The sequence below is a fragment of the Equus asinus genome, chromosome 2 (assembly GCF_041296235.1).
Source record: "Equus asinus isolate D_3611 breed Donkey chromosome 2, EquAss-T2T_v2, whole genome shotgun sequence".
Taxonomy (NCBI): Eukaryota; Metazoa; Chordata; class Mammalia; order Perissodactyla; family Equidae; genus Equus; species Equus asinus.
The window spans coordinates 128298189-128319996 of NC_091791.1; the positions used below are offsets into that span (position 1 = coordinate 128298189).

The 21808-nt window shown below is 35.9% G+C and overlaps 1 protein-coding gene across 14 annotated transcripts in view; it reads left to right on the forward strand.

The window, feature by feature from the left end:
• The window catches only part of MYO9A (myosin IXA), a 289527-nt gene that overhangs the window by 52247 nt on the left and 215472 nt on the right, over positions 1-21808 (forward strand). For all 14 annotated transcript variants that reach the window (XR_011498480.1, XM_070498757.1, XM_014849679.3 and 11 more), the window contains one exon: positions 17838-17932. Coding sequence is in view for 13 of the 14 variants with exons in the window: in XM_070498757.1 (XP_070354858.1) it covers positions 17838-17932 (95 nt within the window). In the remaining variant the exon portion in view is untranslated. The remainder of the gene's footprint in view (positions 1-17837; positions 17933-21808) is intronic.

Genomic DNA, 21808 nt, shown 5'->3' on the forward strand with positions numbered 1-21808 from the left:
GCACATGAACTTAACCACTATGCCACTGGGCCTGCCCCAGAATTTTAAATTTTGATGAAGTTCATTTTAGCCATTTTTTTCTTTTATGAATTGTGCTTTTGGTGTCATATTTAAGAAAATTTGCCTAACCCATCGTTGCAAAGATTTTCTCCTATGTTTTTTTCCATTGCTTTTATTATTTCAGATTTTGCATTTAGGTCTGTGATACATTTTGAGTTCGTTTTTGTGTATGGTGGGAGGTATAGATCAAATGTTTACCTATAAATATCCACTTTTTACAGCACCTTTTGTTGAAAGACTGTATTGTCTTTACCTTGTTGCCTTGATGTCTTTGTTAAAAAATCATCAAAAAATTATTTGTCCATATATATGTGGGCTCATTTCTGGATTCTGTCTTCTGTTTAATTGATCTGTTTGTCTGTCTTTATGGCAATGCCACATTAGTTTCATTGTGTAGCTTTATAATTTTGAAATTAGGTAGTATTGACCCTCCAGTTTTGTTCTTCTTTTGCAGAGTTGTTTGGGTCTTCTAAGTTCTTGGCATCTCCGTAGGAATTTTAGAACTAGATTGTCAGTTTTCTTATAAAAGCTTTTTGGGACTTTGATTGGGACAGTGTTGAATCTGTAGTTCAATTTGGGGAGAATTGACGTGGTAACAATATTAAGTCATCTGACCCATAACCAAATTTATTTCTTCATTTATTAAGATCTTTAATTTCTCTCAGCAGTATTTTGTTGTTTTTAATGTACACATCTTTCACATCTTTGGTAAGATGTATCTCAGTATTTTTTTGATTCCTTTATAAGTGGTGTTTAAAAATTTTCGTTTGTTCCTAGAGTATAAAAACAGTTGATATTGGTATATTGATTTTGTATTTTACAACCTGGCTAGATGCAAATATTAGTTCTGATAGTTTTTTTTGTGGTTTCCATTGGCTTTTCCATATAGGAAATTATGTTTGTGAATAAAAAGACAGTTTTATTTCCTTCTTTCCAATATGGAATTCTTTTTTTCCTTGCAGGTTTCACTGGCTACTCCAGTATAATGTTGAATAGAAGTGGTGAAAGCAACATCCTTGTACTGGGGGAAAGCATTCAGTCTTTAAACATTAAGTATGATGGTAGCTGTTGGTTTTGCGTAGATACTCTTTATTAGATAGAGGCCATATCCTTTTATTCCTATCTTGTTTAGAGTTTTTGTGAGAAATGGATGTTGGATTTTGTCAAATGCTTTTTCTGTGTCTTTTGAGATGGTCATATGGTTTAAAAAATATAGTTTGTTAATATGGTGAATTATATTGATGGATTTTGGAATAATGGTAAACCAGCCCAGCATTCCTGGGATGAACACTGCTTGGGTCATGATGTATTATCCTTTAATGTATTGCTGGGTTTGGTTTGCTAAATTTGTTTTTAGAATTTTTGCATCTGTGGTCATGAGAAATATTGTTTTCTTTAATATCTTTTTGTTGTTGTTGTATCAGGATAATTCTGGCCTCTTGAGAGTGAGTTGGGAAGTCTTCTGTTATATTTTTGGAAGAGTTGTGTAGAACGGGTAGTTTTTTTCTACTATCAATATTAGAATTTATTAATGAAGCAATCTGGGCCTGGTGTTTTCTTTGCAGGAAGATTTTAAACAAAGTTTCAATTTTTAGAGTAGATACAGTTATTCATGTTACCTATTTCTTCTTGAGTAAGTTATGGTACTTTTAGTGTCTTTCTAGGAAGTTGCTTAATCTAAGTTCTAAAATTTATTGGAATAGTGTTTTATGCAATATTCCCTTATTATACAAGCACCAGCTTTTGGTTTCATGGATTTTGTTGTTGTTATTTTGGTCTTTCATATTTCATTAATTTCAGCTTTGATCTTTATTATTTTTTGGCTTATATTACATTTAATTTGTTCTTTTTTTTAATTTTGTTTTAATTTTTTTTTAAGATTTTTTTTCTCCTAATATATTTTTTTATTGAGTTATTGATAGGTTACAATCTTGTGAAATTTCAATTGTACATTAATGTTTGTCAGTCATGTTGTAAGTGCACCACTTCACCCTTTGTGCCCAACCCCCACCCCACCTTTCCCCTGGTATCCACTAAACTGTTCTTGGTCCATAGTTTTAAATTCCTCATATGAGTGGAGTCATACACAGATTATCTTTCTCTCGCTGGCTTATTTCACTTAACATAATTCTCTCAAGGTCCATCCATGTTATTGCAAATGGAATGATTTTGTTCTGTTTTGCAGCTGAGTAGTATTCCATTGTATATATGTACCACATCTTCTTTATCCGTTCGTCTGTTGATGGGCACTTAGGTTGCTTCCACGTCTTGGCTATTGTAAACAGTGCTGCAATAAACATTGGGGTGCACAGGACTTTTGGGATTGCTGACTTCAGGCTCTTTGGATAAATACCCAGTAGTGGGATGGCTGGATCGTATGGTAGTTCTATTTCTAGTTTTTTGAGGAATCTCCATACTGTTTTCCATAGTGGCTGCACCAGTTTGCATTCCCAGCATACAGCAGTGTATGAGGGTTCCTTTTTCTCCGCAACCTCTCCAACATTTGTTGCTATTAGTTTTAGATATTTTTGTCATTATAACGGGTGTAAGGTGATATCTTAGTGTAGTTTTGATTTGCATTTCCCTGATGATCAGCGATGATGAGCATCTTTTCATGTGCCTATTGGTCATCAGTATATCTTCTTTGGAGAAATGTCTGTTCATGTCTCCAGCCCATTTTTTGATTGGGTTGTTTGATGTTTTGTGATTGAGTTGCGAGAGTTCTTTATATATTAAGGATATTAAGCCTTTGTCAGATATATGACTTGCAAATATTTTTTCCCAGTTAGTGGGTTGTTTTTTTGTTTCAATCCTGTTTTCATTTGCCTTGAAAAAGGTCTTTAATCTGATGAAGTCCCATTTGTTTATTCTTTCTATTGTTTCCCTTCTCTGAGAAGGCATGGTGTCCGAAAAGATCCTTTTAATACTGATGTCAAAGAGTGTACTGCCTACGTTTTCTTCCAGAAGCCTTATGGTTTCAGGTCTCACCTTTAGGTCTTTAATCCATTTTGAGTTTATTTTGGTGAATGGTGAAAAAGAATGGTCAATTTTCATTCTTTTACATCTGGCTTTCCAGTTTTCCCAGCACCATTTGTTGAAAAGACTTTCTTTTCTCCATTGTATGCCCTCAGCTCCTTTGTCAAAGATAAGCTGTCCATAGATGTGTGGTTTTATTTCTGGACTTTCAATTCTGTTCCATTGATCTGTGCACCTGTTTTTGTACCAGTAACATGCTGTTTTGATTACTGTAGCTTTGTAGTATGTTTTGAAGTCAGGGATTGTGATGCCTCCCGTTTTGTTCTTCTTTCTCAGGATTGCTTTAGCAATTCGGGGTCTTTTGTTGCCCCATATAAATTCTAGGATTCTTTGTTCTAATTCTGTAAAGAATGTCATTGGGATTCTGATTGGGATGGCGTTGAAACTGTAGATTGCTTTGGGTAGAATGGACATTTTAACTATGTTTATTCTTCCAACCATGTACATGGAATGTCTTTCCATCTCCTTATGTCGTCATCTAATTCTCTCAGAAAGGCCTTGTAATTTTCATTATATAGGTCCTTCACTTCCTTAGTTAAATTTACCCCAAGGTATTTTATTCTTTTTGTTGCAATTGTGAATGGTATTGTATTCTTGAGTTCTTTTTCTGTTGGTTCATTACTGGAGTATAGAAATGCTACTGATTTATGCAAATTGATTTTATACCCTGCAACTTTGCTGTAGTTGTTGATTACTTCTAAAAGTTTTCTGATGGATTCTTTGGGGTTTTCTATATATAAGATCATGTCGTCTGCAAACAGTGAGAGTTTCACTTCTTCCCTCCCTATTTGGATTCCTTTTATTCCTTTTTCTTACCTGATTGCTCTGGCCAGGACCTCCAGCACTATGTTAAATAAGAGTGGTGATAGAGGGCATCCTTGTTTTGTTCCTGTTTTCAGGGGGATGGGGTTCAGTTTTTGCCCATTGAGTATGATGTTGGCTATGGGTTTGTCGTATATGGCCTTTATTATGTTGAGGTAGTTTCCTTCTATGCCCATTTTGTTCAGAGTTTTTATCATAAATGGCTGTTGGATCTTGTCAAATGCCTTCTATTGATGATCATGTGGTTTTTATTCCTCAGTTTGTTGATGTGGTGTATCACGTTGATTGATTTGCGGATGTTGAACCATCCCTGTGTCCCTGGTATGAATCCCACCTGATCCTGATGTATGATTCTTTTGATGAATTGCTGAATTCTGGTTGCCAAAATTTTGTTTAGAATTTTTGCATCTATGTTGATCAGTGATATTGGCCTGTAGTTCTCTTTTTTCGCGGTGTCCTTGTCAGGTTTTGGTATCAGCGTGATGTTGGCCTCATAGAATGTGTTAGGAAGTGTTCCATCTTCCCTAATTTTTTGGAATAGCTTGAAAAGGATAGGTATTAAGTCCACTCTGAAAGTTTGGTAGAATTCCCGAGGAAAGCCATCTGGTCCTGGGGTTTTATTCTTTGGGATGTTTCTGATTGCTGTTTCAATCTCTTTCCTTGTGATTGGTCTGTTCAAATTGTCTGCCTCTTCTTGAGTGAGCTTTGGGAGATTGTAGGAGTCCAGGAATTTATCCATTTACTCTAGGTTATCCATTCTGTTGGCATATAGTTTTTTGTAGTATTCTCTTATAATCTGTTGTATTTCTGCATAGTCTGTTGTTATTTCTCCTCGCTCATTTCTGAGTTTATTTGAGCTTTCTCCCTTTTTTTCTTTGTAAGTCTGGCTAGTGGTTTGTCAATTTTATTTATCTTCTCAAAAAACCAGCTCTTTGTCTCATTGATCCTTTCTACTGCCTTTTTCGTTTCAATAGTATTTATTTCTGCTCTGGTTTTTATTATTTCTCTCCTTCTGCTGACTTTGGGCTTCATTTGTTCTTTTTTCTCTAGTTCAGTTAGGTGTGCTTTAAGGTTGCTTATTTGGGATTTTTCTTGTTTGTTAAGAGGTGCCTGTATTATGATGAATTTTCCTCTTAATACAGCTTTTGCTGTATCCCATATGAGTTGGTATGGCATGCTATCAATTTCATTTGTTTCCAGGTATTTTTTTATTTCTTCTTTAATTTCTTCAATGATCCATTGCTTGTTCAGTAGTGTGTTGTTTAGTCTCCACATCTTTGTCCCTTTCTCAGCTTTTTTCTTGTAATTAATTTCTAGCCTTATAGCACTATGATCTGAGAAGATGCTTGTTATTATTCCAATTTTTTTAAATTTGTAGAGGCTTGCCTTGTTTCCCAACATATGGTCTATCCTAGAGAATGTTCCATGTGCACTTGAGAAGAGTGTGTATTCAGCTCCTTCAGGGTGGAGTGATCTATATATGTGTATTACGTCCAATTGTTTTAGTTTTTCATTCAGCTCCACTATTTCCTTGTTGATTTTCTATCTGGATGATCTGTCCATTGATGTGAGTGGGGTGTTGAGGTCCCCTACTATTATTGTGTTGTTTTTAACATCTTCCTTTAGGTCTGTTAATAGTTGCTTTATGAATCTTGGTGCTCCTGTGTTTGGTGCATAGATATTTATAAGCATTATTTCTTCTTGATGAAGTGTCCCTTTGATCATTATATATTGTCCCTCTGTGTCTCTCTTTACCTGTCTTATTTTGAAATCCACATGGTCTGATATGAGAATTGCAACACCTGCCTTTTTTTCCTTGCTATTTGCTTGAAGTATTGTCCTCCACCCCTTCACCCTGAGTCTGTGTTTCTCCTTGGGGCTGAGGTGTGTTTCCTGGAGGCAACAAATTGTTGGATCTTGTTCTTTAATCCATTTTGCCTCTCTGTGTCTTTTTATTGGAGAGTTCAATCCGTTCACGTTGAGAGTGATTATTGATGCATGTGGACTTAATGCTGTCAATCTGTCGCTCATTATCTTGTTTTCCTGTGTTTCTTTTCCTGTGTGCTTTAGACTACCCATTTAATACTGCAATTTCTTATGCTGGGTTTCTTAGATTTTTCCTTATTTATGATTTGTGACTCTGTTCTGTACTTTATTTTAGTGTCTACCTTGAAGTTTGTATTTAGAATCTCGTGTATAATATAGTCTATTCTCTGGTGGTCTCTTACTTACTCGACTAATACTGATTTAGACCCTTTGCTCTTCCCCTCCTAAATAATTATTTTCATTTTTTATTCCAACTCGTCTTATTAATTTGTAGTTAGAGTGCTAAGATTGTCCTTGTTTTGGTAGTTTCCTTATTTTTACCCCAATGCTATAGTTGAATATTTGCTATCCTGTTCTGGTTCTATCCATCGGTCTCCCTAGTCTGTGGATTGTGTCCCCTTTCTCCCTTTTTTCTTTTTTCAAGTATGAGAGCCTTCTTGAGGATTTCTTGTAATGGAGGGCTTTTAGTTACAAATTTCCTTAACTTTTGTTTGTCTGGAAAAGATTTAATTTCTCCCTCATATCTGAAGGAAATTCTTGCTGGATAGAGGATTCTTGGCTGAAGGTTTTTATCCTTTAAAGCTTTGAATATATCACTCCATTCTCTCCTAGCTTGTAGGGTTTCTGTAGAGAAATCCGCTGCCAGTCTGATAGGGGCTCCTTTATAGGTTATTCTCTTTTTTTTTCTTACTTCCCTGAGTATTCTTTCCTTATCATTCCTATGTGCCAACTTTACTATTATGTGCCTTGCGGTGGGTCTTTTTACATTGACATATCTAGGAGATCTAAAACCCTCCTCTACACACATTTCTCCATTGATCCCTAGATTTGGGAAGTTCTCTTCAATAATTTCGTTAAGCACACTTTCTGCTCCATTTTCCTTTTCCATATTCTCGGGAATTCCTATGATCCTTATGTTCTTACTCCTCATTGAATCCATTATCTCTCGGAGATTTTCCTCATTTTTTTTAATTCTTAGTTCTCTTTCTTCCTCTGTCTGGCGCCATTCAGCCTGTCTGTCCTCGATTATGCTGATTTGCTCCTCTAGGTTGTCTACACGGGCATTCAGGGAATCCGTATTCTGTTTTATCTGGTCTATTGTGTTTTTCATCTCAAGTAATTCTGTTTGATTCTTCTTTATGATTTCAATCTCTTTTGTGAAGTAACTCCAGAACTCGGCTTGTTTCTCTATCTTTCTCTCTACCTCATTGAGTTTTTTGATTATAGCTGCTCTGAATTCATTATCACTTAGTTTACCTAATTCCAAGTCCTCAGGACTTAATTCTGTGTTTTTATTGTTTTCCTTCTGGTCTGGGGCTTTTATAAATTGCTGGATGGTAGAGGAGCAGTTTTTTCTCATGGTGGTAGAATTCAGTTGCAGTTACAGCCTGTCGCCACTAGATGGGGGTCGAGAGCAGCGTGTTAGCTCTCCGCCTTTGGGGCAAGATGGCTGCGCCCACTGGCTTTGTTAGGGGGGAGGGGCTGTTACTCACACGCGCCGGTCTGGGTTCAGATCAGTTCTGTTCTCTGGTCTCCCAAGGCCCTTGATTTATAGGGTCCCCGTGGACGGAAGCTTTCCCCCTGTCAGCGGGTCTCCACTGAATCAGCGGCAGGAGTCCTGGATGATCCCCCGGTCGTGTGGCCCCTCCGCCGCTCCTTCCTGACCCGCGCCGCAGCGATCGCAGACTCTAGGGGAGGGAGCAATGTTCTCTCCTACCTTTCCGGTGCCTCTGAAGGGGTAAAGCTAGGTTTATGATCTCCTCCTTCTTGGTATAGTAGGTCTCTAACGAGCTGGCATTATGTTTATTCTCTGAAATTCAGTTCTTCCAATCTTTTGTTGTATTTTGGAGGGGAGAGAATCCCGGGTCAGCTCACCCCGCCATTTTGCTCCACTCACCTCCTTTTTTTTTAAGATTTTATTTTTTCCCCTTTTTCTCCCCAAAGCCCCCAGGTACATAGCATAGTTGTGTATTCTTCGTTGTGGGTCCTTCTAGTTGTGGCATGTGGGACGTTGCCTCAGCGTGGTTTGATGAACAGCGCCATGTCCGTGCCCAGGATTCAAACCAACGAAACACTGGGCCGCCTGCAGTGGAGCGCGCGAACTTAACCACTCTGCCACGGGACCAGCCCCAAATTTGTTCTGTTTTAGTTTCTTAGTGTGGTATCTGTGGTCATTGATTTGAGACCTTTCTTCTTTTCTGATAAAGTCATTTAGTGCTATAAATTCTCCCCTAAGTACAGCTTTAGTGACATCTCACAAATTCTGATATGTTGTGTTTTCATTTTCGTCTAGTTCAAAATGTTTGTTGATTTCTCTCTTGATTTATTCTTTGATTTGAATTGAATGGAGTGAATTCATGAATTCTTTGAACATGGGTTCAAAGAAGATTCAAAGAAACTTAGATGTGTGTTATTTAGTTTACAAATATTTAGATCCTATCTGTTATTGATTTGTAATTTAATTATCTTGTGGTTGGATATTACATTTGTGACTGGAATCCTTTTGAATATATTGAATATGGTCTTTCCTGGTAAGTATTCTCATATGCACTTAAGAAAATGTGTATTCAGCTCTTATTGGGTGGAATGTTTTATATGCATCAATCTCGTTAATTTGGGTGATAGTGGTGTTGAAGTCCAGTACGTCCTTTACGATTTTCTGTCCACTTATTCTATCAATTCTTGAGAGAGAGAGAGGTCTTGATAACCTTCAGCTATACTTGTAGATTTGTCCATTACTCCTTTAAGTTCTGTCAGGTTTTGCATCTTGTGTGTGAACTTCTCTTGTTGGTGCATACACATTTATGATTATAGGTGCTTGCTTTTGATTAATTGGCTCTTTTTTCATTATGAAATAGCCCTCTCTTTCTTTCTTTTTTTTCGTCTTTTCCTAACTTTTTTTTTGAATTTTTTATTGAGTTCATAATAGCTTACATCAATGTGAGATTTCAGTTGTACATTATTTCTCGACTTTGACCACATAAATGCTCCCCTTCACCCCCTGTGTTGATCCCCCATCCCCTGGTAACCACTGAACTGTTTTCTTTGTCACAGTACTTGTTTGTATTCCACATATGAGTTAAAGCATCTGGTGTTTGTTTTTCTCAGACTGGCTTATTTCACTTAGCATAATTCCCTCTAGGTCCTTCCATGTTATTGCAAATGGGGTGAATTTGTCTTTTTTACTGGCTGAATAGTATTCCATTGTATATATATACCATACCTTCTTTATCCAAACATTGGATTGTGATACCTCCAGCTTTGTTCTTTTTTCTCAGGATTGCCATAGCAATTTGGGGTCTTTGATAGCCCTGTATGAATTTTAATATTCTTTGCTCTATTTCTGTGAAGAATGTCATTGGGATTCTGATAGGGATTGCATTGAATCTGTAGATTGTGTTGGGTAGTGTGGACATTTTAGCTATGTTTATTCTTCTGATGCATGAGCAAGGAATCTCTTTACATCTCTTTAAGTCCTCATCAGTTTCTCTCAGTAATGTCTTATAGTTTTCATTGTATAAGTCCTTCACCTCCTTGGTTAAATTTATTCCTTGGTACTTTATTCTTTAAGTTGTGATTGCAAATAGAACCATATTCTTGAGTTCTCTTTCTGTAAGTTCATTATGGGAGTATAGAAAAGCAAGTGATTTTTCTAAGTTGACTGTGTACCCTGCAACTTTACTGTAGCTGTTAATTATTTCTATTACTTTTCCAATGGATTTTTTGGAGTTTTCTATGTGTAAGATCATGTCGTCACCAAACAGCGAAAGTTTCACTTCTTCCCTCCCTATTTGGATTCCTTTTATTCCTTTCTCTTGCCTAATTGCTCTGGCCAAAACCTCCAGTACTGTGTTGAATAAGGGTGGTGATAGGGGGCATCCTTGTCTTGTTCCTATTCTCAGGGGGATGGCACTAAGTGTTTGCCCATTGAGTATGATGTTGGCTATGGGTTTGTCATATGTAGCCTTTATTATGTTGAGGTAATTTCCTTCTATCCCCATTTTGTTAATAGTTTTTATCATAAATGTCTGTTGGATCTTGTCAAATGCTTTCTCTGCATCTATTGAGATGATCAAGTGGTTTTTATTTCTCAGTTTGTTGATGTGGTGTATCACATTGATTGATTTGCAGATGTTGAACCATCCCTGTGTCCCTGGTATGAATCCCACTTGATCGGGACGTATGATCCTTTTGATGTATTGCTGAATTCGTGTTGCCAAAATTTTGTTGAGATTTTTTTGCATCTATGTTCATCAGCAATATTGGCCTGTAGTTCTCCTTTTTTGTGCTGTCCTTGTCGGGTTTTGGTATCAGAGTCATGTTGGCCTTGTAGAATGTGTTAGGAAGCGTTCCATCTTCCCTAATTTTTTGGAATACCTTGAGAAGGATAGGTATTAAGTCCGCTCTGAAAGTTGGGTAGAATTCCCCAGGAAAGCCATCTGGTCCTGGGGTTTTATTCTTTGGGATGCTTTTGATTGCTGTTTCAATCTCTTTGCTTGTCACTGGTCTATTCAGATTGTCTGTTTCTTCTTGACTCAGCTGTGGGAGGTTATAAGAGTCTAAGAATTTATCCATTTCCTCTAGGTTATCCGTTATGTTGGCGTATAGTTTTTCTTAGTATTCTCCTACATTCCATTGTATTTTTGTGGAGTCTGTTATTATTTCTGCTCTTTCATTTCTGATTTTATGGGAGCTTTCTCTCTTTTTTTCTTTGTAATCTGGCTATGGATTTGTCGGTTTTATTTATCTTCACAAAGAACCAGCTCTTTGTTTCATTGATCCTTTCTACTGCCGTTTTTGTTTCAATAGCATTTATTTCTGTTCTGATTTTTATTATTTCTCTCCTTCTGTTGACTTTGGGCTTTGTTCTTCTTTTTCTAATTCAGTTAGATGTGATTTGAGATTGCTTATTTGGGATTTTTCTTGTTTCTTAAGGTGAGCCTGTATTGTGATGAATTTCCCTCGTAATATGCCTTTTGCTGCATCTCCTATGAGTTGGTGCGGTATGTTATCATTTTCATTTGTCTCCAGATATTGTTTGATTTCTCCTTTAATTCCTTCAGTGATTTATTACTTGTTCAATAGCATGTTGTTTAGTCTCCACATCTTTGTCCTTTTCTCAGCTTTTTTCTTGTAATTAACTTCTTGCTTTATAGCATTATGATCAGAGAAGATGCTTGTTATTATTTCAATTTTTAAAAATTTATAGAGGCTTGCCTTGTTTCCCAACATATGGTCTATCCTTGAGAATGTTCCCTGTGCACTTGAGAAGAATGTGTATTCTGCAATGTTTGGAAGGAATGTTCTATATATGTCTGTCAAGTCCAACTGGGTAAGCTTTTCATTTAATTCCACTGTTTCCTTGTCGATTTTCTGTCTGGATAATCTATCCATTGATGTGAGTGGGGTGTGGAGGTCCTCTAGTATTATTGTGTTATTTTTAATATCTTGTTTTAGGTTTGTTAATAGTTGCTTTATGAACTTTGGTGCTCCTGTGTTTGGTGCTCCTGTGTTGGGTGCATAGATATTTATAAGCGTTATTTCTTCTTGATGGAGTGTCCCTTTGATCACTATATATTGTCCCTCTTTGTCTCTCTTTACCTGCCTTATCTTGAAGTCTACTTTGTCTGATATAAGTATTGCCACACCTGCTTTCTTTTGTTTGCCATTAGCTTGGAGTATCGTCTTCCACCCCTTCACTCTGAGCCTCTGTTTGTCATTGGAGCTGAGGTGTCTTTCCTGGAGGCAGGTAATTGTTGGATCTTTTTGTTTAATCCATCTCACCACTCTGTGCCTGTTATTGGAGAGTTCAGTCTGTTTACATTGAGGGTGATTATTGATGTATGAGGTCTTAATGCTGTCATTATATCACTCATTTTCTGCATTTCCTTTGTTTCTTGCCCTGTGTGTTTTGGTCTACCCATTGAATTATGTAGTTTTTTATGATGTGTTTCTTTGTTTTTTCCTTATTTATTTTTTGTATCTCTGTTCTGCTTTTTTGTTTAGTGGCTACCTTGAAGTTTGTGTTCAGAATCTCGTTTATAAGAGTCTGTTTTCTGTTGTCCTCTTATTTCCATAGTCTAAACCGATTCATAGTCTAAACCGACTATTTGCTATCGTATTCTGGTTCTACTGTCTGTTTGTCTCCCTACTCTGTGTTTTGTGACCCCTTTCTGCCTTTTTTTCTTTTTTCAGGTATGAGGGCCTTCTTGAGGATTTCTTGTAGGGTGTGTCTCGTGGCTATGAGGTCCCTTAGCTTTTGTTTGTATGGGAAAGATTTAATTTCTCCCTCATATTTGAAGGATATTTTTGCTGGATAGAGTATTCTTGGGTGAAGATCCTTGTCTTTTAAAGTTTTGAATATATTGTTTCCTTTTCTCCTAGCTTGTAAGGTTTGTTTGTTTGTTTGTTTTTTTTGAGGAAAATTATCCGTAAGCTAACTTCTGCCAATCGTCCTCTTTTTACTGAGGAAGACTGGCCCTGAGCTTACATCCCTGCCCATCTTCCTCCACTTTATATGTGGGCCGCCTACCACACCATGGCATGCCAAGTGGTGCTATGTCTGCACCTGGGATCCGAATTGGCGAACCCTGGGCCACCGAGAAGCGCAACATGCGAGCTTAACCACTGTGCCACCAGGCTGGCCCCTGCTTGTAGGTTTCCTGCAGAGAAATCTGCTGAAAGCCTGATAGGGGTTCCTTTGTAGGTTATTTTCTTCTGCCTTGCTGCCCTCAGTCTTCTTTCTTTGTCATTTCTTTTTGCCAGTTTTACTACTATGTGCCTTGCAGTAGGTCTTTTTCCATTGATAAATCTAGGAGATCTGGGAGCTTCCTCCACACACAGTTCCCTCTCTTTCTGTAGATTTGGGAATTTCTCTGCTGTTATGTCTTTGAGCATGCTTTCTTCTCCATTCTCCTTCTCTTCATCTCCTGCAATACCTGTAATTCTTATGTTGCATTTCCTCAGTGAGTTGGATATTTCTTGGAGACTTTCTTCATTTCTTTTTAGTCTTAGTTCTGTCTCCTCTGGAGCATTTCAGCATGTCTATCTTCAGTTACGCTGATTCGCTACTCTTTTGTATCCACAGGAGCACTCAGGGAATCCGTATTTTGTTTTATCTCTTCCATCGTGTCTTTCATCTCTAGTATTTCTGATTTATTCTTCTTTATAGTTGCAATCTCTTTTGTAAAGTAGCTCCTAAAGTTGAATTTTCTCTATATTCACTTTTACCTTACTGAGTTTTTTGATGATTGCTATTTTGAATTCATTGTCGTTTAGCTTACATATTTCTGTGTCCTCAGGACTGAGTTCTGGGTGCTTGTCGTTTTCTCTCTGGTTTGGAGATTTGATGTTGTGCCTGATGTTGGAAGGTTGGCTTTTTCTAATTCTGATATTATTCGGTTGCAGTTACAGCCTATGGCCACTTGGTTGGGGTCTAGAGCCTGGTATTCTGAGCCCTTTGCCTACAGCCAAGATGGTGCAGTCAGGTCAGGGGAGGGGCACTTTCTCCTGTGTACACTCTGGGCCTTTTCAATCAGCTCTCACTATCTGGTCTCCTGGGGTCTTGGCTTGATGATGTCATGCCTCCTGAAAGCTTTTTCCCCCTTCGAGGGCTTCACTGTAGCCTGCAAGGACCCTAGGGAATCCTGGGTGTTCCCACAAATGAGCAACCCCTCCCCCTCTCCTTCCTTCATGGATTCTCCCCTGGCAGTGATTGCAGCCTTTAGGAGAGGGAGCGAAATTGTCTCTTACCCTGTTCCAGCTCCTCTGAGGGGAGGCTCTGGCCTCTCCTCACTCCATCATGTGGCTGCATGTCTCTCTGAGGTTTTTTGTTGTTAGGATATCTTTTGTTGCAGTATGGTTTTTCCCTTTTTGTTGTATGTTGGAGGGGAGAGTATCCCAGGCAAGTTCACTCCGCCATTATACTGATGTGCTTTCCCTCCCTCTTTTTCTTGATAATATTCTTTACTCCAAAATCTACATTGTCTGATATTAATGTAGCCACTCTTTCTTGTGTCTAGTATTAGCAAGATATCTTTTTCCATCATTTTACTTTTAGCTTTTTTCTTTATATTTAAAGAAGTACATGTGGACAGTTTATGGTTGAGTCTTGATTTTTTTATGTAATATCACCATGTTTAACCTTTAATTGGGATGCTAGTACCATTTACATTTCATGAGATTCCTGATATGGCTTAGTATAAGTGTATCTTCTTGTAATATTTCCTATTAATCCCACATGTTCCTTATTTCCTTTATGTTTTTCTGCCTTCTTTTTCTTCCTTTTTTACAATATTTTTTTGAGGTGAAATTCACATAACATAAAAGTAACTTTTTAAAGTGTATAGTTAAGTGGCATTGAGAACATTCACAATGTTATGCAACTACCTCTGTCTACTTTCAAAACATTTTCATGTTTTCATTCCAAAAGACAACCTCATAACCATTTAGCAACCACTTCTCATTCTCCCCTCCCCCTAGCCCCTGGCAACCGCCAATCTGCTTTTTGTATATATGGAATTATGTATTCCATGTATTTCATATAAATGGAATTATATGCTCTGTATTCTTTTGTGTCTGACTTCTTTCACCTAGTTCTTTCAAGGTTCATCCTTTTTGCAGCATGTATCAGTACTCCATACCTTTTTATGGGTGAGTCATAGTCCATCGCATAGACATAACACATTTTGTTTATCCATTCATATGTTGATAGACATTTGTGTTGTTTCTCTTTTTTGGCTATATGAATAATGTTATGAGTATTTAAATACAAGATTTTCTGAGGACGTATGTTTTCACTTCTCTTTGGTGTATACCTAGGAGTTGAGTTGCTGTGTCATATGGTCACTGTGTTTAACTGGTTGAGGAACTGCCAAACTCCTATTATATACATATGTTATGTGTTTGGTGATGTCCTACAGGCCTCTCCAGCTCTGTTCCTTTTTCTTCATTTCTTTTCCTATTTCTTAGATTGGATCATCTCAATTGATCAATCTTCAAATTTCTGATTTTTCTACTTGCTCATGGCTTCACTTGAACCCCTGTAATGAATTTTTCGTTTTAGTCAATATATTTTCCAACATTGAAATTTTAGTAGTTTTTACAATTTCTATCTCTTTACTGATATTCTCCATTGTTAAGGCATCTTTGTTATACTTTCTTTTAATTGTTTGAAAATATTTAAAATAGCTGAGAAAAAGTCTTTGCCTAGTAAGTCCAACATCTGGGCTTCATCAGGGACAATTTTTATTTATTGCTGTTTTTTATTTTCCCATGTCCATCCTTTGTTACTTCTTTATATGTCTCATAATCTTTTGGTGAGACCTCAGCATTTTTATTAATACAGTGTGGCAGTTTTGGAAATGAGATTTTCCCTTCTCCAAGGGTTCGTGGTTGTCATTTTGTCATTGCTCTTTGGTTGTCCCATGACTTCTTAGAAATAATTCTGCAAAGTCTGTTTTTTTTTTGGTGTGTGTGTATGAGACCATCAAATTCTGTACTCAGTTAGCTTAGTGGTCAGATAATGATTGAACAGGTGTTTCTTTAAATATCCCAAAGCAATAAGGCTCCCACTCTTTTCTACAAGGTTCTGTGTGCTTATTGGGATTAACCCTCAGCACTCAAGCACGAAATTGTCAACTTTGCCATACCTTTTACTTCCTGTTCCCTAGAGCCTGAATGTCCACCAGAGGTCTCAGATCTTTGCTGAGCATGTACACATTCCTGGGTTGTCACACTCCTACACATGCACCAAACCTTCTGCATTTCTAAGAATATTTCACATATTTTCAAAGCCCCTTTAATACATGTCATTCACCAACTTTTCCTTTTAAGTTGCTTGATTACCTTGTTTTTTGTCCCATCCTTGTATTGCCATCTTAGGCAGTTGCCGTGTTTGAACAATTGCCTCTGATTGTTTTAACAAACACACTTCGGGGACAAGCTGTTTTCAGTGAGTGATCTCCAAGTCAGGTCAAATAAAGACAACCATTTGAGTGAGGTTTTCCAGGGAATGCCATTTAGGTGAAATTGTGACAGTTATCTTGTGGAACAGTGCTTTGGCTGTAACTTGGGTCTAATACTTCCAATGGCTTCTAGTCTACTTTTAAAAAAAACTATAATTGTAGGGTTTTGGTTTTCTCTTCATCCTGGAGCTAGGGAGAGGGAGATGGTAATAGGGTAAGTTGAAATGCCACAATGTCTGTTTTTCTTACTGAAATTCAGTATTTTCCTTGATTAAATGTTCCTCTACAAAGGATTATTCCAAGCCTTTGGTTACTTTCCAGAGTTGTCGAAAAGTTGATTTGAGAATTTTTGTTAGTGTTCTTATTTCTTTTATGAAGGGGAGAGGATATTCAGATATCTTTACCATTTTCTCTGACCTCACGCTCAATGATCTCTTCAAGATATTTAAGCAATAAAAAATGTTTTATATATTTACTCACGTGGTTACCATTTCTGCTGTTCTCCATTGCCTACATTGATCCATATTTGAATATATCATTTTACTTCTGTGTGAAGGACTTCCTTTGTGTTTGTTTTAATGTGAGTTGGCTTTTGCTGAATATTTTCAGATTCGTATATCTGAAATTGCCCTTTTTTGCCTGCATTTTTTACTAATTTACTTTTTTAGGAGATATTAAAATTAAAAGGAATAATATTAATAAAATTCTATAAATTTTAAAACAGATATTAACTTGTATAGCCAACTATATATAATCTGGATACAGAATTGTTCCTCTACCCCATAAAACCACCTCATGCTATTCCTTATCTTCATACCCTCCGCCCTCCCATACTCTCATAACTCTTGGGAACTACTTGTCTATTCTCCATTGCTGTTATTCTTATTTTCAAAATGTCATATTAATGGAATCATATAATATGTACAGTTTTGAGACTGGCTACTATCATTTAGCCTTATCTCTTGGAGATTAATTCAAGTTGTTGAATATGTCAGTTCTGCTGTGGATTCTTTTCTTTTAAATTTCAATTTTAATCACTTTCATTGAGCTGTAACTTACAATAAAATATAGTAATTTAAAATGTACAGTTTAGTGATTTTTGATAAATGTATACACCTGTGTAATGACCATTATACAATCAAACTATAGAATATTTCCATTAATCATTGTGCCCCTTTGTAGACATTTCTCAACCTCACCCCCATTCCCAGAAAAGTGATATAGTTCCTGTTACTTTTGTTTTGCCTTTTCTAGAATGTTATATTCCAGTATATACTCTTGTGTCTGGATTATTCCACTTGGCATAATGTTTGGTATTCATCAATGCTGATGTCTGTACTAGTAGTTCACTTTTATTGCTGCGTAATATTCCATTGTATGGTGTATACTTTAGGTCACAATTTAGGAAGCTTATATGTTTGTTATTCTTCTAAAATTTGTACTGTAGCTTTGTTTCAAGTAAGTGTAATAAAGTCTGTTATGTAATGAAACTTCATTTCATTTGTACTATTCTAAAATTGTAATTATTTTGATGTAACTATTTTTTCCTAGCTCATTATTTCAGTTTAGCAAGATTAGCAAGATTTGTATATATGTGTATATATGTATATGAATTATTAAGAAAATTTGCTGGCTCTGGATTGTGAACGTGAAATCTGAATTTTAATAAGCATTAAATTTTTAAAATTGGTTTATTTTGCTGAATTGAATAGTATAAAATACTACCTACTAGGTTTTATTTCAGTTATTAGTTGCTTTCTTTTACTTTACCTGAACTATAGGTCTGAAGGTATAAGTGAATTGCTTCTCTACTATCTCTTTAGCATTTTTGTCTCCTTCAGCGGACCTAAGGAGGATTTTCCATTTTTTTAAACAAATGAAATTAATGAGAACTGTTTATTTTGACAGGCCTTTGGAAATGCAAAGACAGCTCATAATAACAATTCAAGCCGTTTTGGCAAGTTTATTCAAGTAAATTACCAAGAAACAGGCACTGTACTTGGGTAAGTAGCAGTAACAGGCTTTGGAGCATGGTTATATTTTCACCATTGCATCTTCATGACCATAGATTGTTCATTTACTCTTTCATGAGAATAATGATGTTGGTGTCTTCACTAAATTCTTTCCTTGCATCTTTTTTTCCTTTTGGAAAAGTTTAAACCTGAGAAAAATTCTAAGAATAATGTAACACCATACATTCTTAACTTAGATTTATTAATTATTAAGCATTTGCTTTCTCTCTCTATATTATGCATACATTCATTTTTTTAAATTGTTTTTGAATGTCGGACATAGAACTTGACCCTCTAATTACTGTATTTCGTAAAGCAACCACAATTACATTTTCCTACCTAATACTATTATTATCCTCAAGAAATTTAATTTTGTTACCATATTTCTTATTACACAGTCTATGATCAGAGTCCTCTGGTTGTAACAGCAATATTCTTTATAACTTTTTTTTAAATTAATAGACTTTATTTTTAGAGCAATTTTAGGTTCATAGCAAAAATGAGTAGAAAGTGCAGAGAGTTCCCATATACCTCTTCACCCTATCCTCCAGTTTCTCTTATTAATAGCATCTTGCATTAGTTTGTACCATTTGTGTTGTACATTCTGTGAGCTTTGACAAATATATAAAGACATGTATTCACTATTACAGTATCATACGGAATAGTTTCACTGCCCTAAAAATCCTCTGTGCCCCACTTATTCATCACTTCCCATCCACTAACCTTTGGCAACCACTGATCATTTTACTGTCTCCATAGTTTTGCCTTTTCTAGAATGTCATATAGTTTGAATCATGTAGTACATAGTCTTAATAGATTGGATTCTTTCCCATAGCGATATGTGTTGAGGATTCCTCCATGTCTTTCCTGTCTTGATTTTATTGGACTAATGTATATATTAATTTGAGTATAACTGACATTTTAGTGCTTTGTAGAAATGTTTTTAAGTTTTTTGTATTTCTTGTTGGGTTTATTCCTAAGTATTTTATTTTATTTTAATATTATGTTGTTATTATAAGTGTGATTTTTCTTTACACTATGTCTTCAAATTGTGTATTGTTTGTGTGTATATGAAGGGTATTGATTTTTATATTAATTTTATATATTAATTATTTTGTTATCTTTATTAATTTTCCTATTGTTTCTCTTACCTTTTCTAGATGTATCTATTACTGATACTTTTACTTTTTTTCCTGTTATATCTCTGATTATTTTCTATCTTGTCTGGTTCCATACCTCCTATACTGTGATAATAATTATTTCAGACTATGTGAATGCCTTTACTTTTCTCGACTAAGTAAAATACTGGCTTTAGGACATTTTTTCATGTTAATGAATTAAGCCTCGGTTTTAATTTTCTTTGAGTGTTTTTGTTAGTGATGGGTATTGCATTTTATGAAAGGCTTTTTTGGCATCTATGGAGATTGGCATGATTTTCATTCTGAGATCTATTCATATCATTATTTTCCTAACACTGAATCATTTTGCATTCCTGGGAAAAGAATTCCATGTGGTCAATACAAAGACACACACACTCATACATACATACACAGACATATTAATACACAAACATATATAAATTGGCTGCTGTGTTTTTTGCCAGTTTTTATTTATGACTTTTGCGTCCATATTAATAAGTGAGATTGATCTGTATTTTTCTTTTTTATGCTATCTTAATTATGCTTGTCTTATTTTATTTCTGCTGAATTTTAAAATTTTGACCAAAACTGTGTTCTTTCCCCCGAAAGTCAAAAATAAAAACAAGAAGGCTAAATCCTTCTTCAATGGTAAGTTTCATAGCTTCTTTCTTTCCTGATTAGAGGAATCATCAGTTTCCAAAGGTACAGTTGGAACTTTTACTCATAAAAGTGAGATGCAGTCAAGTTGTCAGGCTGCTCTCTTAGTATTTATGATTTTGCTGCAGGAGAGGTTGATAATGGATAAAATTGTGTATATTGCTTTCTAAGTTACAAAATGTTGATATATATATGTTCATTGATTCTTTAGACAATTTCATGAGTTAGGAATGGCAGATGTTTATTTTCCCACTTTATGAATTAAACTTAAGCTCTTATATTTTAAGTGACTACCTAAAAAATTTAAACTTTCCCTTACATCAATGATGAGCAAAAATCTTCAGGTTGATTAGTAAGTCAACAAATACATATTGAACATTTTTAACTTTAACATTGAGTCAACAAATATATATTGAATATTTATCTTCATTTTATCATTTATTAAGCAAACATTTATGGAGTTCATTTTGAGTACCAGGCCCTGTACTAAATGTTGAGCATATGAAAAGATGTAGATATGTTGTCTCCCATTAAAGTTCTCATAGTCTCTTTGGGAAGATGGATGTTTATATAAGATGATTACAGTAAATGAGATAAGTGCAATGATTGAACTATGTGTCTGAGGGACTTCACAAAAAAGGGTGATTTTTATCTTGGGTGTTGAAAATATGCCAAACAGAAAAAGTGGGAAATCACATTATCGATTGATGAACTTGCCTTAGCAAGTGAATGGAATCATGACTATAGCTTGGTATACTTGAGGATGTAAATTCAGTAGCTAAGGATTATGGGCACAGTGGTCAGTTGGTTTCAGATTGTGAATAAAGCTCTTATGTTTATAGTTTATCCTCTTGACACTGGGAAGCAGATTTTAAAAGTTTTATTATGAAAAATGGCCAAACATACACAAAAGTAAAGAGAATAGTATGCAAAACTCCCACTCAGATTCGTGGTTTTCATACTTTGCCATATTTGCTTCATCTAACTCCTTTTTCTTTTTCTATGCTGATGTATTTTAAAAACAAGCCCAGATGGGCATAACATCAGTTCACCGTAACATACACTTTAGTATGGGGATCAAGTGAAAGTAGAGGAACAACATGATTGTGATCTTATTTTATAGGTAGATACTCTTGTAGCAGTGTAACTCATGGATTGAAAGAGAGGGAAGAGAGATGTCCAGAAGTATATTGGTATAGTTCAAAGAGAGAGCCTTTGTAGTTAAAATAGACCTGTGTTCAAGTGATGGTTCTGCCGTTTGTTAGCTGCATTATGTTAATATCTTTGAGCATCAGTTTCTCCATTTGTAAAATAGAGGCAGTGATATTTGCATGCAGGGTGAGTATAAGAATTTAACACACTAAGTTTTGTTAGTTCGCTTTCTCCCATTTTGGAGAGATAAGATCCTGTTTCAGTAGTTTAGACGAGGTGATAATGGTAATTCAGAAGAAGTGATCAGTTTTAATTATTGGTGATGGTACTGGCTATAGATTTGCACAGAAGGCACATTTGAGCTTCAATTTAATGAATGAATGGAATCTACTGGACAGAGTGGGAATAGACTGGAGAATTAGAAGTGGAAGGAAGAGCATGAACAATACAGTCAGGAGTGAATAGCAAGCTTGAGGGAATAACCTGTATTTGGGAGTGACTGAAATAGAGAGCATGCAGTAGGAGGGAACTGAGGGTAATAAAAGCTTGGTCAAATTTTGACCCTAGAGAGATTTGTGCTAAGTAATTTGGATTCAGGAGTCTAGTGCTTTTAATTTTCAGACTGTAGAACCTCTTTTTCCAGTGAGATCTTAACTGATTGCTCCAATTTGGGTAAGACATATTGGAGATTTGAAGGGTTCAGGCTAAATAAAGAGAATAATATATCAGAAATACAAGTAGTGTTTCAGTTCCTCATTACTTTCAAGATAAATTCAATTCTTCCAGCCTATAGTATATTGGTCCTTCTTGATCTAGTCCATTTGCCAATCTCATTCTCTAGCCATGTTAACTAATTGTCTTCCCTGAAACTGTCAGTACCCTCTTTCTTTTATGCCGTTAGGTAAAGTCACTTCTCCTT